The 15,743-nt window shown below is 42.8% G+C and overlaps 1 protein-coding gene across 3 annotated transcripts in view; it reads left to right on the forward strand.

Moving 5' to 3' along the window:
- The window catches only part of LOC126334924 (exocyst complex component 6B), a 151,055-nt gene that overhangs the window by 53,535 nt on the left and 81,777 nt on the right, over positions 1-15,743 (forward strand). For all 3 annotated transcript variants that reach the window (XM_049997660.1, XM_049997670.1, XM_049997650.1), the window contains exon 7: positions 7,943-8,145. In XM_049997660.1, the coding sequence (XP_049853617.1) occupies positions 7,943-8,145 (203 nt within the window). The remainder of the gene's footprint in view (positions 1-7,942; positions 8,146-15,743) is intronic.

Consider the following 15,743-nt stretch of genomic DNA (forward strand, 5'->3'; position numbering starts at 1 on the left):
AGCGCCTGGTGTTGCTAGAGATTTAACAGAATGTAGTAACAGAGCACATGCTGATAATCAGAATGTGTTTTTGATTATTAAAATGAAGGAGGGTAGCTTTGAGAGGGTTTCTCCCTTTTACATCCACAAGGGTCTTGAGGGAATTGCAGGAACACTGAAATCTGTAAAGCGACTGTGCAATGGGACTCTGTTAGTTGAAACTTCTAGTTCCCGTCAAGTCGCTGCCCTTCGGAAAGCAAATTGTCTAGGAGAGTACGCTGTCGAGACCGAGCTCCACTCCACTTTGAATTATAGTAAGGGTGTTGTGACGTGTAGGGACTTGGTGGATATCCCCATAGACGTGCTAAAATCTGAGTGGGCTGACGAAGGAATTGTTGACGTGCAGCACATTATGAAACGAGTCAATGGGGACCTCGTCAAATCTGACTCGTTTATTCTCACGTTCAGTTGCCCGAGACTCCCGGAGCATGTTAAAGCGGGGTTCTTACGTTTGCCCGTACGGCCATATTTCCCCAACCCAATGCGCTGTTTTAAATGTCAGCGCTTTGGGCATACTACGTTGGGGTGCAATGGGATAGCCACGTGTGGTAAATGTGGTCAGCCTGCCCATGACGGAGCCGATTGTTCATCGCCTGTGAAGTGCGTGAATTGCTCTGGGAGTCACCCTGTCTGGAGCCGGATCTGCCCCATCTATCTCGAAGAGCGGAAGGTACAGGAGATTAAAACATCTAAGCGCATCCCCTATGGTGAGGCCAAGAAGATCTTTAAGGCCATGCAACCTCCTGTGTTTTCAACATCTTTCGCTCTCAAAAAACCGGTACAACTGGCCACTGTTGCTACACAAACGGAGGTTTCTAGTGTTAGCACTAAAACCTGCGCTTGCCAGTGCACTTGTGCTGCTGCGGTTGTTTTGCAATCTGCAGCTCTCCCCGCTACATCGGACAAGGCCGTGGTTGCTGACATTGAGGTACTTCCAGCCTCCCCCCATATGGCGCCTTCTGCCCAGGCGAGTCAACCTCCAACTGTTGACAAGGCTCTGCATTCCAAGCCCCCCAAGACAAAGCCTCAGAAGATGAAGGTTCTGCCACCTGAGGAGACTAGTCAGTGTCGGTCCGATGATGATGCCATCGTACTGTCTGACATCTCCCGTGGGTCGTCATCGGATCTTATGGACATTGATGTCGACCGGGGGCAATCTTCTCGCCCCAGGAATAAATCTCCGGCCAGTACGGTCTCTCCTCCAAAGCACAGAGGCAGGGTGAAAGTTCAGCCACCCTGATCACTGGCTCCCATATTACAGTGGAACCTGAATGGTTTCAGGACGCATGTGGCCGAATTACAACTCCTTATACGAGAGTGCCCCTTGTGCTTATGTCTCCAAGAGACACATTTTCGGGCCACTGATTCTCCTTCTTTACGCGGCTATACCGTATATCGAAAAGATGATCTGACGGGGCAAAGGGCAAAGGGTGGTGTTGCGGTTTTTGTCCGTGACATGCACCCCTCATCTGAGCTCCCTCTCGTCACCGACTTGCAAGCAGTTGCAGTTGACATTCTTGTGGGTCGGAGGCTCACAGTCTGTTCTGTTTATTTACCACCTCCGGATGCGATAGACTCTGAGGCTCTCACGGACCTTATTAGCCAACTCCCTCGCCCATTTCTTCTTCTGGGGGACTTCAACGCTCATAATGTCTTATGGGGCTTTCCGACTACTTGCCCCAGGGGTCGCATTCTGGAAAGCGTCATGATGTCTGAAGAACTGTGCCTCCTCAACTCTGGTGCTCCCACTCATTTCTGTACTGCTTCCGGATCGTCATCGGCTATTGACCTTTCCTTTTGCTCTCCAGCACTCGCGGATTCTGCTCTGTGGGAGGCTGCAGCTGACCTCCATTCTAGTGACCACTTCCCCCTCTGCATTCGCCTCCTGGATGAGGCTGTGGCATTACCAGTGCCGCCCTGGTGGCACCTTTGCAGAGCTGACTGGACACTTTTCAGCCAACTGGCTGTTTTGGAACACCATGCCAGCGTCCACGAATGGGTAGACCATGTTGCAGCCGTGATCTCACATGCTGCTGAATTGTCAATCCCACGGTCATCCGGTCATCCCAAGAGGCGTCCTGTCCCTTGGTGGACCACTGAGTGCCACTCAGCCATCCGCGCCCGCCGTGCAGCACTGCGCCGCTTCAAGTGCCGTCCCTCAGCTGACAATCTTGCGGCCTTTCGGGTGGCAAGGGCCAGAGCGTGGCGAGTGATTAAAGAGAGCAAACGACGGTCATGGCAATCGTTCTTGAATTCCATCTCTCGCTCCACTAGTTCTACGAAAGTATGGGAAGCCATCAGGAGGATTTCCGGGAAACTCAGCCAGCTACCTGTCACGGCATTGCTGCATCAGGGATGTCTCCTCACGGCGCCGAGAGACATTGCCCAGACACTGGCCATGCATTTTGCGGAATCTACCGCCACTATTAACTGTGATCCAGATTTCTGCCGCTACCGCACTGGCGTCGAAAGGGGTCTCTTGGACTTCCGGTCTCTAAATTCTGAACCCTATAACTGCCCCTTCACAATGTGGGAACTGGATTCTGCGCTGTCTGTGGCTCATGATACTGCGCCTGGTCATGATCAAATCCGGTACAGCATGCTGTGGCACCTGTTGCTGCAATCCAAGGAAGTTCTCCTGAACTGTTTCAATATGATATGGTTATCTGGCACGTACCCTGACTCGTGGAGGGAGGCAATTTTGATTCCCCTCCTTAAACCAGGGAAGGACCGAACGCATCCCAGTAGTTATCGGAGTATTGCCTTGACGAGCTGTGTTGGGAAGACGTTGGAACACATGGTCAACCGCCGCCTGGTTTGGCTACTCGAGACCAGGCAGCTCCTTAGCCCCTCTCAGTGTGGCTTTCGGAGATGTCGTTCCACTATAGACAACTTGACCCTGCTTGAGGCCGCCATCCAGCAGGCCTTTATACGTAACCAGCATTGTCTAGGGGTCTTCTTTGACATTAATAAGGCGTATGACACTACTTGGCGCCGCCTTATCCTCAATCAACTCCATGAGTGGGGCTTTCGTGGCCGTCTCCCCATCTTCATTCGGTCCTTGCTTTCTCACCGCTTCTTTCAGTATCGGGTTGGTAATGTGCTATCGGATTTGTACGTGCAGGAGAATGGTGTTCCTCAGGGCAGCGTTTTAAGTGTCACCCTCTTTGCCGTTGCTATTAACAGTATCACGTCCACTATCCGGAGTCCTGCCCAATGCTCCTTTTTTGTGGACGATTTTGCTGTTTTCTGTTCTTCCTCCAGTCTTGTCAGTGCTAGTCGGCAGTTACAGCTTACGATAAAGCGCTTAGAGGCATGGACTGCAAAGACGGGTTTTACCTTTTCTGCAGACAAATCTGTGTGTGTTCATTTTAATCGTTCTCGGCGTCTTTTTACCTCCCCTGAATTGCGTCTGAGGGACACCGTTCTTCCTTTTAGAGACACTGTGAGGTTCCTGGGCCTCACTTTTGATTCCAAGTTGTCGTGGTTGCCTCACCTTAAAGACCTCAAGGTGCGGGCCCTGAAGGCACTGAATATTTTGAAGTGTCTGAGCCATCGGTCCTGGGGAGCAGATCGGGCGCGTCTGCTGCAGTTTTATAGGGCTTTCGTCCGGTCGCGTCTTGACTATGCTTGCACCGTGTATGGGTCAGCAAGGCCTTCGTATCTGAAGATCCTTGACGCAGTACACCATGAGGGTATCAGGCTGGCCACTGGTGCCTTCCGTACCAGTCCCATCCCCAGCCTGTGTGCTGAGGCAGGGGAACCGCCGCTCGCCATCCGGCGGAAACTCCTCATGGTGCGACGGGTGTGTCATTTCCTTGCCTGTCCTACCTCCCCTGCATACCCTACCATTGCCCGACCGCCTATGGAACGTCTCTTTTCCAGTCGTCCCAGGGCAACAAAACCATTTGGGATTCGTGCCAAGCATTTTCTTGAGTCCCTTGGTGTGGAGCGTTTGGCCCCCCAACGACAAGGTTTTACTCGCCTGCCTCCCTGGTTGCTCCAGAGGCCCAGCATCCTTTTAGACTTGTCGGAGAACCGGAGGAACTGCACTCCGGCGTTTGTTTTTACCTCCTTATTTTACGATATTTTAAACCAGCATCTGGACCATGTACCTGTATTCACAGATGGCTCTAAACAGGGGGACACTGTTGGTTGTGCTGTTGTTTTCCCTGATCGAGTCGTCAAGTTACGGCTTTCTGCGGCGTTTACCATCCTCGATGCCGAATTGTTTGCAATCTTGCGGGCATTGGAGCAGATGAGATGTGTTACCAGTCTTAAGTTCCTCATCTTTTCTGACTCCCTGAGTGCCCTTCAGACCATGCAACACTTGTACCCAGCGGATACGGTCGTCCAGAACATCCATGATGCCCTACTCCACCTGCAACGGCAGGGGAAGGAGGTTTCTTTCTGCTGTGTGCCGGGGCACGTGGGTATTAGGGGAAACGAACTGGCGGATGTGGCTGCCAAAGATGGATGTTCCCTCCCTCACGTTGTTGAATGTGCCGTCCCCCTCCATGCTGTAACCTCCCTTTTGCGTTTTCGTGTTATGCATCAATGGGAAGAGGAGTGGTTGGCAGTTTCTGACAATAAGCTGCGTCTGGTAAAGGCCACTACGCGACCATGGCGTACGTCCTACCAGTCATACAGGCGGGATGAGGTTCTCCTCACTCGCCTCCGCATTGGACACAGTCCCTTCACGCATGGTTTTTTACTCCGGCGGGAGGACCCCCCAATCTGCAGTGCTTGTGGCGTCCAGATTACTGTCCACCACATTTTACTTGACTGTCTTTTATTCTCTGACCAGAGGGCGGTGGTTTCCTTGCCACCGGATTTGCCCTCTATTTTGCAAGACGACGCAGCGACTGTGGTTAAGGTCTTACGGTTTTGTGTCCTGTCCAATCTGTTGCCTCGGATTTTAGGGAGAAGGTTCTAATGTGCTGCTGGGTGACTGGCTCACCCAGGTTTTAGTAAGAGGTCCGCCAGTCACGATTACCTCCTTGTTTCCCTTCGGTATCTGTTCTCTTTTCCTTGTGTTTCCTTTCCTTTTTTAGTGTGTTTCTTCTCCTCTTGTTTTGCCTCTGTATGTGCGCATTTGGAACTGCGTCAGGCCTGTGTCTTTTAGCCGTTCTCCTTGTTCGGCGTCCGTCTTCGTCCCTTCGCCGCTTGTGTTCCTGTTTCTATGCGTTTGGGCGCTGATGACCACGCTGTTTAGCGCCCGTAAACCTCAAACACACACACACACACACACACACACACACACACACACACACACACACACACACACACACACTCCTCTGACTGGAAGCTTACTGATGCCAATGCTTTGAAACAACATGGTTTTGCACCTTTCAGATGACCAGTGTCTTCTCCATTTCACGTAATGTGTGTCCACATGGCAGTACAGTGAGTCTTTCCATGAGCCTTTTTCAACCGCTGCACTTTTCACCTTGGATTGCTAGAGATTTTGAAGGCAGTGCACAATAAAACAATCTGGTTTCATTGGCGCTGAGCATGTCGTTTGGGTCATAATTTGTAATTAGGTTGTACAGTATTGTTTTCAATTCTTTTGCTACACTTTCCTGCACATCCTTAGCTTCTCCACACACCTCGTTCCACACGATGTCGTGCCTAGCTTTGAAACTGTCCAGCCATCGTGTGGATGCATTGAACTTCACATTTCCAAGCTTTTTAGAAACTTTCAGAGCCTCAGTCTGCAACATGCCTGTGTGCTTATGAACCATTCCCACACTACCTAATTAACTTCATTGCCCATCTTCTTCGATTTTCTTTTAATTTGCCTGTTCCCTTTCATCCGTTCATCCCGTATTTTATCCTTGTTTCTTAAAGAGCCATAAATATGTATTTTACCACGTTTGAGACACAATGTTATTTCACGCATAGAGAATTTGTCTTTCACCCTTATTACATTAATATTTTCGTTAAGTGTTAGCAACACATACTTTCTGTTCGACATCATGTTATCGCTTAAAGTGCTACTAGTCAGCTGAAACTGGAGACAATAATGCAGGCATTGCATTCTTCAGTGTGCTTGACCTTGTCGGGTAAAACCATTATTTAATGGAACAACATCCACATCTTTCACTGCACAGAGTGTTAGTAAATGCAGAGGAATATTCCAGCTTGCACCCACTTACATCAGTAATAATGGAAAATGAGAAACACCACCAAACAGAGCACTTGCGAAAATAACATTTCCTTTGATGTAGCGGCACTGGATGTCTGTGGCTCGTTGTTGAACAGAACAGTGCGATTTGATGTCCACATCTGCAGTACTACACCTTAATACAATAGCAGTGAATAACCTCTGTAAGGCATATAAAAGTTTTTAGAGTGCATCGAACTGAACTTGTATGGTTGGGCAGATTTCTGAATTATACATTTTCCGATTTGATCAAGTTTTACTGTATTAAAGTATAGAAAATGGGCATCTAATTAATAGTCACTGAAAACAAGAAATACTGGAGCAGATCTAATGCATACAAAATGTAAATATGGTTCAGTCCTTCCATTTTTGTAGCTTTGAAATAGCTCCTTTACCAGGAGAAGTTTTGATTCAGGAAATGAGACAAGAACAAGTAAGATGAAGACCCACTGCTGTGAAGGCAAAAATCACTAAATATGGGATAGGGGTGAGACAATATACAGGACAAGAGACAGTGGACTAGCAGGCTAGTTTCAGATTTGAGAATGCTAAGAATGAGATGTCATTAATCAAGCAGACAGAGATGACAGCTGACCATTAGAAAACTATTGAATTATAGATAAAAACCAAAGGAAGAAAAGAATGCTGAAAATTTAAGTAGGTGGGGGTAGGAAAGGGGGGGGGGGGGTTACATTGGAAGAAAGTGAAAACAAAAAATTAAACATATTAAAGAGGGAGTCAGGGACCAATAAACTGAAGGTTGTGCATAGAAAATGTACACTGCAGTAGATAATGGAGAATGTGTCCAACTTAAAGATCCTGAGGATTTGGCTGATGACTCTCTACACATATTGTAGTACATTAAAACTTCATTTATACTTTTTTCACTTATACATTTTTCTCACTTATACACTTATTTCTCTTCAGAAAGTTATTATGAGTCTTTGATGCAATTGAATTTATTAACTAAAACACCATTGAGAAGATAACAGGTTGTTTGTGGGAATATTTGTGTGTGTTGCTATTGAGGTTATGTTGTTCTGAAAGCATGGCAAATGATGTAAAATTTTAATGTTACACTGTAATTGATCTCATGGAAGCGTATATTGTAAGTAGGAGAGAAGATCATGAATAAGCATATTGTTAAGGGCAGTAATGTTTAATTTTTGTACTGAATATTCAATTCCTGTTAACTACGAAATGGATAATATGTAATCTAGTTAGATAATTTTAAAGTAAAGAGCAGACTTTTTAAAATGTATTTCAAACTCTGCTAGTTATTTTTTAAAGGGAGCAATTTCTCAAAAAAAGTATGTTCAGTGTATATTCCATACTTGATGCATATTTAGCCTCTTTGACATTTTGCTAACAAAGAAGTTAATATGAATCCTGTTATCTTGAGTTTACATACAAATTTCTCGTGTCACTGCATTCTACTGACACAATTACAACAATTGTGAATCTGTGCATGTAGGCAGCCAAACACAACATCAAGCACAAATGATTTTACTGTATCAAATGGTGGTAATACCGTACATTCTTCCTGTTATCATACTAATATGCGCTTAACAACCAGCAATTTGTGAATTTTTTAAAGATCAAGCAACAAATGAGGTTTTTTTTGCAATAAAATTTTAGATTAGTTCAGCAAATAAAATTGTATCAGAGTTTTAATTAAATCTTCAGAAGCAAATGTCCTGAAAGAGGCTAGCTAACTTGCTTATTGTCTTGTCCCAGGTGAAGTAGATTATGAACCACCAGCAGAAAGCAGTTATGATGCAGAAGAGGACCTCAGTGCACAGGACCTTATAGATTTCTCACCTGTGTATCGCTGCCTGCATATCTACACAGTCTTAGGATCACGTGATACCTTTGAGACATACTATCGTAAACAGCGGAAGAAGCAAGCACGACTTGTTCTTCAGCCTCCAACTAACATGGTAAGTAAAAACAGTTGTTCAGATTTTCAATGAAACTGTATTGTTAGTATTTCAGAATGTATTGATGAATCCTGACAAATATCATAATATTATTACATTCATGTTTCAGTTTTGTATAAAGTAATAAGGTAACAAGATTGCAGTGCTTCTTCTAAAATATGAGAAGCGATTTAGCAGAAAGAAAATGAGTGTTTAATGCCCTTTCAACAACCAGAGCTCAAATTCAATCTGTTGGGGAGGATTAGGAGGGAGGGAAATCAACAATGTCCATTTGAAAGGAGCTGTCCTTGTACTTGCCATAATTAGTTGAGGAAGCAACTGAAGACATACAGGGGATCTGAACAGCTGCCCTCCCAAATATAAGTCCTGTTTGCTGACCATTACCCACATCACTTAGTAAGAGATTTGGAGATACCACATTAACATTGCACCAACTAACATAAGGTCTTTTTTTTTTCAGAATAAAAAACCACTCAAACACTGAATTACATAGATTATAATGTTGAATTACATTTCTCGCCAGTTATGTTCAAAATTATCTCCATTTGATTGTCTACATCAATGTGGTAGTTTTGTTGCAATTACCTCAGCTTTCTACTGAAGGAATTTCTTTGTGAAATCAGTCCAATTTACATAAATGTTTGCGAGATGTTACAATTCAACAATGGAAAATCCAGGATAGAATGTAACTATGTTATGAAAAGGATAGTTGCTACTCTCTCTCTCTCTCTCTCTCTCTCTCTCTCTCTCTCACTCACTCACTCACTCACTCACTCTCTCTCTCTCTCTCTCTCTCTCTCTCTCACACACACACACACACACACACACACACACACACACACACCTACACAAATGCAGTCTCTGGCTGCTGAACCAAATAATAATTTTCTTTGTGTGGCATTACAGACTAATTTTGTGTCATAGTTGTCATTAATACCAGTACAGATGTGCTGTTGGTATACATAGGTAAGAACATCACAAAAAATTACATTGTACATTGATGCAGAGCTTATGGAACAGCCATTCGCTCATCAACAAGGGCATTATTGTAATCCAATTACTGGAAGAATGAGCACACCTGCCTCATGCAGAACGCTTTTGATTCATCATGGAAGTTTATAGGAACAGTAAAAATCGGAAGTCAAATAATACATAATAAGGGCCAGTCACATAAATAAATCATTTGGTTTTCTCCATATATTGAGGGTAGAGAGAGTTTATAATTGATTTTTTATAAAGTGCAGGAGATAAATATTAAAAAAAAAATGGAGATGGTCTTTGATCTTGACTCGTAGGCCATTTATGTCATGCTATCATCAGTATCAATTGAAATGGAATGCATTAATAATAGCAACTGGTCATTAATTATCAATTGTTTTATTATGGCAAACCTCATTCAAGTGTGTACTTAGGCATGTGGAACTGTGGTGCAAAAGTCAAATGCAAAGTGTTTGTGTGGTGCTATGTTTAAAAATACATGACCATAATGTTGTAAAAAAGTATGGTGTTGGGAGATATGTACAGGTATACAGTATGAAGGTACAAACTTGATGTGAATTCTTCAATGCGACACATTAAACATCAACCACAGAGCACAACAAATATCAGACATGCACTTGACCTATTGCTGAACATTTTGTTTTGTTTACATACATGATAAAGACAAAAAGACATTACTTGTTGTTATTGTTGTGGTGGTGGTGGTGGTGGTGGTGGTGGTGGTGGCGGCGATGGTGGTGATGGCGGCAGCATCAGTGTCATCATCTGTCTGATGGTTAGTCTGATGCAGCTCCATACTAGTCTGTCCTGCACAAGACTCTTCATCTCTGAATAACTACTGCAACCTACATCCTTTTGAAATTTCTCGGTATATTCATCTCTTGGTCTCCCTCTACAATTTTTGCCCCTTCTTCCAGTACTAAACTGTGACCCCTTGATGTCACAGAAAGTATGCTTTAACCGATCCCTTCTTTTAGTTAGGTTGTGCCACATACTTCTTTTCTCACCAATTCTATTCAGTACCTCCCCATTAATTGCATGATGTACCCATCTAATCTTCAGCATTCTTATTTAGCACCATATTTCAAAAGTGTATATTCTCTTCTTGTCTGAACTGTTTATCATATATGTTTCAGAGGAAGGCTACTTTCCAAATATCTTCAGAAAATACTTCCTAAACTTTTATATTCTGCGTTAATAATTTTTTTTCTTTGTGCCATTGCCAGTCTAAGTTTCATATCGCCTCTATTTTAGTGGTCATTGGTTATTTTACTGCCCAAATACCAAAACTCATCTACTACTTTTAGTATCTTATTCCCTAATCTAATTCCCTCAGCAAAGCCTTATTTAATTCAACTACATTCCTTTAACCTTATTTTGCTTTCATTGATGTTCATCTTGTATCCTTTCAAGACTTTGTCCATTCCAGTCAGCTGCTCTTCCAAGTCTTTTGCTGTCTCTGACAGAATTACAGTGCCATTGCCAAATCTCAAAATTTTTATTTGTCCTCTCCAAACTGTACTTCCATCTCCAGATCTTTCTCTGATTACTTTTACTGCTTGCTTAATGTACAGATTTAATAACACTGGAGATAGGCTACAGCTCTGCGTCACTCCCTCCTCAATCACTGCTTCTGTTTCATGCCCTTTAACTCTTACAATTGTCATCTGGTTTCTGTACACGTTGCAAATAATCTTTCGCTCTCTGTATTTTAACCCTTCAGATTTTCAAAGAGTGCATTCCAATCGACATTGCTAAAATCCTTCTCTCAGTCTACAAATGCTATAAACTCTTTCATGAGGTTGGCTTCTACAGTTTTTTCCATTCTTCTGTAAAGGACATTTGTATTTTGCAACCAAGACTTATTAAACTGATAGTCTCGTAATATTAACATGTCATCGCCTGCTTTCTTTGGAATTAGGGGCTTATCACATCTTTCGTGAAATCTGAGGGTATTTTTCTTATCCTGTACACCATGTGGAATAGTTTTGTCATTGCTGGCTCTCCCAAGGATCTCAGCAGTTCTGAGGGACTGTCTTCTGCTCCAAATGCCTAGTTTCAGCTTAGACTTTCCAGTAAACTGTCAAAAACATCTTGCAGTATCGCATGTCCCCTCTTATCTTCATCGTCTTCCTTTTGTACAATAGTGACTTAATGTTCGTCTTCCATTGTATAGCCATTCTGTACATTGCGTGTACATTTCAGCCTCCCCTTCTTTGCCTGATACTGGTTTTCCATTCAATCTCTTGACATTCATTTAACTGTTTCTCTTCTCTTCAAAGGCCTCTTTAAATTTCCTACCCCCCATGAACCATGGACCTTGCCATTGGTGGGGAGGCTTGCGTGCCTCAGCGATACAGATGGCCGTACCGTAGGTGCAACCACAACGGAGGGGTATCTGTTGAGAGGCCAGACAAACGTGTGGTTCCTGAAGAGGGGCAGCAGCCTTTTCAGTAGTTGCAGGGGCAACAGTCTGGATGATTGACTGATCTGGCCTTGCAACATTAACCAAAACGGCCTTGCTGTGCTGGTACTGCGAACGGCTGAAAGCAAGGGGAAACTACAGCCGTAATTTTTCCCGAGGACATGCAGCTTTACTGTATGATTAAATGATGATGGCGTCCTCTTAGGTAAAATATCCGGAGGTAAAATAGTCCCCCATTCGGATCTCCGGGCGGGGACTACTCAGGAGGATGTCGTTATCAGGAGAAAGAAAACTGGCGTTCTACGGATCGGAGCGTGGAATGTCAGATCCCTTAATCGGGCAGGTAGGTTAGAAAATTTAAAAAGGGAAATGGATAGGTTAAAGTTAGATATAGTGGGAATTAGTGAAGTTCGGTGGCAGGAGGAACAAGACTTCTGGTCAGGTGACTACAGGGTTATAAACACAAAATCAAATAGGGGTAATGCAGGAGTAGGTTTAATAATGAATAGGAAAATAGGAATGCGGGTAAGCTACTACAAACAGCATAGTGAACGCATTATTGTGGCCAAGATAGATACGAAGCCCACACCTACTACAGTAGTACAAGTTTATATGCCAACTAGCTCTGCAGATGATGAAGAAATTGAAGAAATGTACGATGAAATAAAAGAAATTATTCAGATAGTGAAGGGAGACGAAAATTTAATAGTTATGGGTGACTGGAATTCGAGTGTAGGAAAAGGGAGAGAAGGAAACATAGTAGGTGAATATGGATTGGGGCTAAGAAATGAAAGAGGAAGCCGCCTAGTAGAATTTTGCACGGAGCACAACTTAATCATAGCTAACACTTGGTTTAAGAATCATGAAAGAAGGTTGTATACGTGGAAGAACCCTGGAGATACTAAAAGGTATCAGATAGATTATATAATGGTAAGACAGAGATTTAGGAACCAGGTTTTAAGTTGTAAGACATTTCCAGGGGCAGATGTGGACTCTGACCACGGAGATGGGACCTGGATAAACTGAAAGAACCAGAGGTTGTACAGAGTTTCAGAGAGAGCATAAGGGAACAATTGACAGGAATAGGGGAAAGAAGTACAGTAGAAGAAGAATGGGTAGCTCTGAGGGATGTAGTAGTGAAGGCAGCAGAGGATAAAGTAGGTACAAAGACGAGGGCTGCTAGAAATCCTTGGGTAACAGAAGAAATATTGAATTTAATTGATGAAAGGAGAAAATATAAAAAAGCAGTAAATGAAGCAGGCAAAAAGGAATACAAACGTCTCAAAAATGAGATCGACAGGAAGTGCAAAATGGCTAAGCAGGGCTGGCTAGAGGACAAATGTAAGGATGTAGAAGCTTATCTCACTAGGGGTAAGATAGATACTGCCTACAGGAAAATTAAAGAGACCTTTGGAGAGAAGAGAACCACGTGTATGAATATCAAGAGCTCAGATGGCAGCCCAGTTCTAAGCAAAGAAGGGAAGGCAGAAAGGTGGAAGGAGTATATAGAAGGTTTATACAAGGGCGATGTACTTGAGGACAATATTATGGAAATAGAAGAGGATGTAGATGAAGATGAAATGGGAGATACGATACTGCGTGAAGAGTTTGACAGAGCACTGAAAGACCTGAATCGAAACAAGGCCCCCGGAGTAGACAACATTCCATTAGAACTACTGACGGCCTTGGGAGAGCCAGTCATGACAAAACTCTACCAGCTGGTGAGCAAGATGTATGAGACAGGCGAAATACCCTCAGACTTCAAGAAGAATATAATAATTCCAATCCCAAAGAAAGCAGGTGCTGACAGATGTGAAAATTACCGAACTATCAGGTTAATAAGCCACGGCTGCAAAATACTAATGCGAATTCTTTACAGACGAATGGAAAAACTGGTAGATGCAGACCTCGGGGAGGATCAGTTTGGATTCCGTCGAAATGTTGGAACACGTGAGACAATACTGACCTTACGACTTATCTTAGAAGAAAGATTAAGAAAAGGCAAACCTACGTTTCTAGCATTTGTAGACTTAGAGAAAGCTTTTGACAATGTTGACTGGAATACTCTTTTTCAAATTCTAAAGGTGGCAGGGGTAAAATACAGGGAGCGAAAGGCTATTTATAATTTGTACAGAAACCAGATGGCAGTAATAAGAGTCGATGGGCATGAAAGGGAAGCAGTGGTTGGGAAAGGAGTGAGACAGGGTTGTAGCCTCTCCCCGATGTTATTCAATCTGTATATTGAGCAAGCAGTAAAGGAAACAAAAGAAAAATTTAGAGTAGGTATTAAAATTCATGGAGACGAAGTAAAAACTTTGAGGTTCGCCGATGACATTGTAATTCTGTCAGAGACGGCAAAGGACTTGGAAGAGCAGTTGAACGGAATGGACAGTGTCTTGAAAGGAGGATATAAGATGAACATTAACAAAAGCAAAACGAGGATAATGGAATGTAGTCAAATTAAATCGGGTGATGCTGAGGGAATTAGATTAGGAAATGAGACACTTAAAGTAGTAAAGGAGTTTTGCTATTTAGGAAGTAAAATAACTGATGAAGGTCGAAGTAGAGAGGATATAAAATGTAGACTGGCAATGGCAAGGAAAGCGTTTCTGAAGAAGAGAAATTTGTTAACATCGAATATAGATTTATGTATCACGAAGTCGTTTCTGAAAGTATTTGTTTGGAGTGTAGCCATGTATGGAAGTGAAACATGGACGATAAATAGTTTGGACAAGAAGAGAATAGAAGCTTTCGAAATGTGGTGCTACAGAAGAATACTGAAGATAAGGTGGATAGATCACGTAACTAATGAGGAGGTATTGAATAGGATTGGGGAGAAGAGAAGTTTGTGACACAACTTGACTAGAAGAAGGGATCGGTTGGTAGGACATGTTTTGAGGCATCAAGGGATCACAAATTTAGCATTGGAGGGCAGCGTGGAGGGTAAAAATCGTAAAGGGAGACCGAGAGATGAGTACACTAAGCAGATTCAGAAGGATGTAGGTTGCAGTAGGTACTGGGAGATGAAGCAGCTTGCACAGGATAGAGTAGCATGGAGAGCTGCATCAAACCAGTCTCAGGACTGATGACAACAACAACAACAACAACAACAACTTGTAGATACAGTGGAACTTCGATTTTACACTCTCCGACTTTACATTTCTCATGATTCTACATTATAAATTTGTAGCACCTGTGATAAATCTATAAGATCAATGCTAAAAATGTCCTGTTTTTACTTTTTTTTCTAGTAAGACTTACTCATTTCGATGTTCTTACTCAACATCTAACTTGACTTCATCTCATTTTCTTCCTATCGACATCTGATGTGACTAAATGAGCCGTAAGTGACACAAAAAACATATGGTTTGCACCATGAGTGATTGCAGTGTTAAGGGAATATTTTTCACAGTTGCAGAGAGGGGCAACATGAAAAAGGAAATGCTGATGTAATTCTTTATTGGCATTGCCAACACAACTTGCAACATTTAGCTTCACAGTGCAATGATGATGGGTTGAGTATATTTCAGACTACTTTTTGCAGGAACTAATGTATTCATAATGAGGTGGCACTGAAAAGGCAACAAGAAATGAGACTATAGATTTGTCAGTCGGTATAAATGAAGTTGATGTTTATGGCTATGTTAGTGAGAGGAGAATCTCTCTGTAGGGGAATATATTTGTGATTCCACACCGTGCAACATATTTGTGATAAGGAAGAATATGAATGTTATAGCTCATCATTTCAGTTGCAGCGATTTAAACTGTCGTCCTAGTTTCTTGCCTAACCACACTCTCAGAAATTGCCACATATTCGGAAATAAACAGCTTTATATTTGTGACACAATATGCATTTTATTGCTGTTTGTTCCACTCACAGGAAAGTAAGCTGTCCTCTTAGGTTTCTGTCTAACCACACACTTGGGAATCACGACAGATAAACAGACAGATATTTATCTCATCCTTCATTCTCTAACCAGACAGAAATGTTTAACAACATTGAATATTGCAGAACATATTGTATTACGATCATAACAAATGTGATAACAACGCTAATTTTTAAAATAAATATTGGCATGCAGCAAGTTGTGTACCTATGACCTCTAAATCAGCTAACCATGACATTATACTACAGGTTACTCATTTGAATTTTGTACTATGCATTAGTTATCAT

The sequence above is a fragment of the Schistocerca gregaria genome, chromosome 1, assembly GCF_023897955.1.
Source record: "Schistocerca gregaria isolate iqSchGreg1 chromosome 1, iqSchGreg1.2, whole genome shotgun sequence".
NCBI lineage: Eukaryota > Metazoa > Arthropoda > Insecta > Orthoptera > Acrididae > Schistocerca > Schistocerca gregaria.